The sequence below is a fragment of the Buceros rhinoceros genome, unplaced genomic scaffold, assembly GCF_000710305.1.
Source record: "Buceros rhinoceros silvestris isolate BGI_N320 unplaced genomic scaffold, ASM71030v1 scaffold31529, whole genome shotgun sequence".
In the NCBI taxonomy this organism is placed as follows: Eukaryota; Metazoa; Chordata; class Aves; order Bucerotiformes; family Bucerotidae; genus Buceros; species Buceros rhinoceros.
In genome coordinates this window covers 1-1,182 of record NW_010432604.1, presented here as the reverse complement: position 1 = coordinate 1,182, position 1,182 = coordinate 1, and the positions used below count along the sequence as shown (strand labels likewise).

At 62.4% G+C, this 1,182-nt stretch overlaps 1 protein-coding gene across 1 annotated transcript; it reads right to left on the bottom strand.

Moving 5' to 3' along the window:
* Positions 1-39: 39 nt before the first annotated feature.
* LOC104500229 (N-lysine methyltransferase SETD6) lies at positions 40-1,176 on the bottom strand (the record flags this gene model as incomplete). The annotated part of the gene is made up of 4 exons (XM_010143839.1): positions 40-220; positions 376-499; positions 670-864; positions 1,151-1,176. Coding segments are annotated over 4 exons (526 nt in total), but the record flags the coding sequence as incomplete, so codon positions are not given.
* Positions 1,177-1,182: the final 6 nt, after the last annotated feature.

Sequence of the window (1,182 nt, the reverse complement as noted above, 5' to 3'; positions counted from 1 at the left end):
TGAGCAGCGATCCCGTCCCTCCCCCGCGGGGCCACTCACGCTGCAGCGCGGCCCTGCGGACCGTCACCATCTGGATGTCGGCCGTGTCGTTGGTGTTGCCGGGGTAGGGCTCGGCGAAGCCGTACATGTGCAGGAGCTGCCAGTTGGCCATCTGCCCGTAGGTGTTGAAGATCTCCCGCCCCTTGCTGACGGGCCGTGTCGTCACCATGCGTAAACATTGCTGGGAGGGGAGGGGGGCTGCTGTCAGCCCAGGGACAGGGTCTTTCGGAGGGGCTCAGGGGACGCTAAGCTCTTCCTCCCTCAGTGGGCAGCGTGTGGAGCAAAATAACTCCAGCAGGCAAGGTCCAGGTGGAACCAGAGAACCTCGACACTCACGGGAGAGTACTCCAGGTTGGCATTGTGGTTGGCCACGTGATTCAAAATATCGGCCACAGGCACCATCATGGGAGGATTGGGCCCCTTCTCATCCTCGTCTTCCTCCTCCACGGGTTCCTGAAAGCTAAGGCAGGGGACGTGAGGCCAAGCCCCCTGTACAGCTCGCAGCACAGGGTGAGCTTCACCTTACACGTCACGTTCTTCCTCCACTGCGGCCCTTTAGGTAACACCAGGTCCAACCTTCCCTGTGCTCCTGCCGCTCGTCCTCGCTGGAGCGGAGCCCTCGCTTCTCACCTGTAGGCCATGACAAATGCCACCAGCTGCTTGTACAGCTCCAGCGTGTGCAGCTTGGGGTCAAAGACGCTGGGGTGGGACCGCATGAAAGGCAGGATGATGGAGCTGTACTCCAGGTGGATGTTGGCCAGGTCCTTGTCCACAGCTTCTGGGATGCCCGTGCCCTGCAGGAGCCTCCTGCGCTCGTCCTCAGGCCTGTTGCGTGAAAAACAGCAGGTTTCTCTTCACCAGCCCCAGGCAGAAGGCTCTAGAACCTCCTTCCACATCTGCTTCCCCGTGCTCTCCCGCTTCCCAGTGATGCCTGGAGGTAGCTCCAACCCCAGCTAGTGCCTGAGAGGGTCTCCCAGGCTCCTGCCAGCACCAGCACAGGGCTAGCACAGAGAGCTGGAGTTGCCCCCATCCCCCCCCGGGCTCCTGGGCAGCAGCCCCGGGCCTGTGCCTGCCTTCAGCCACCCCCCAGCCCCGCTTGGCTTCACCTTACCAGAACATGGGGTGATCCAGGCTCCTGAAGTC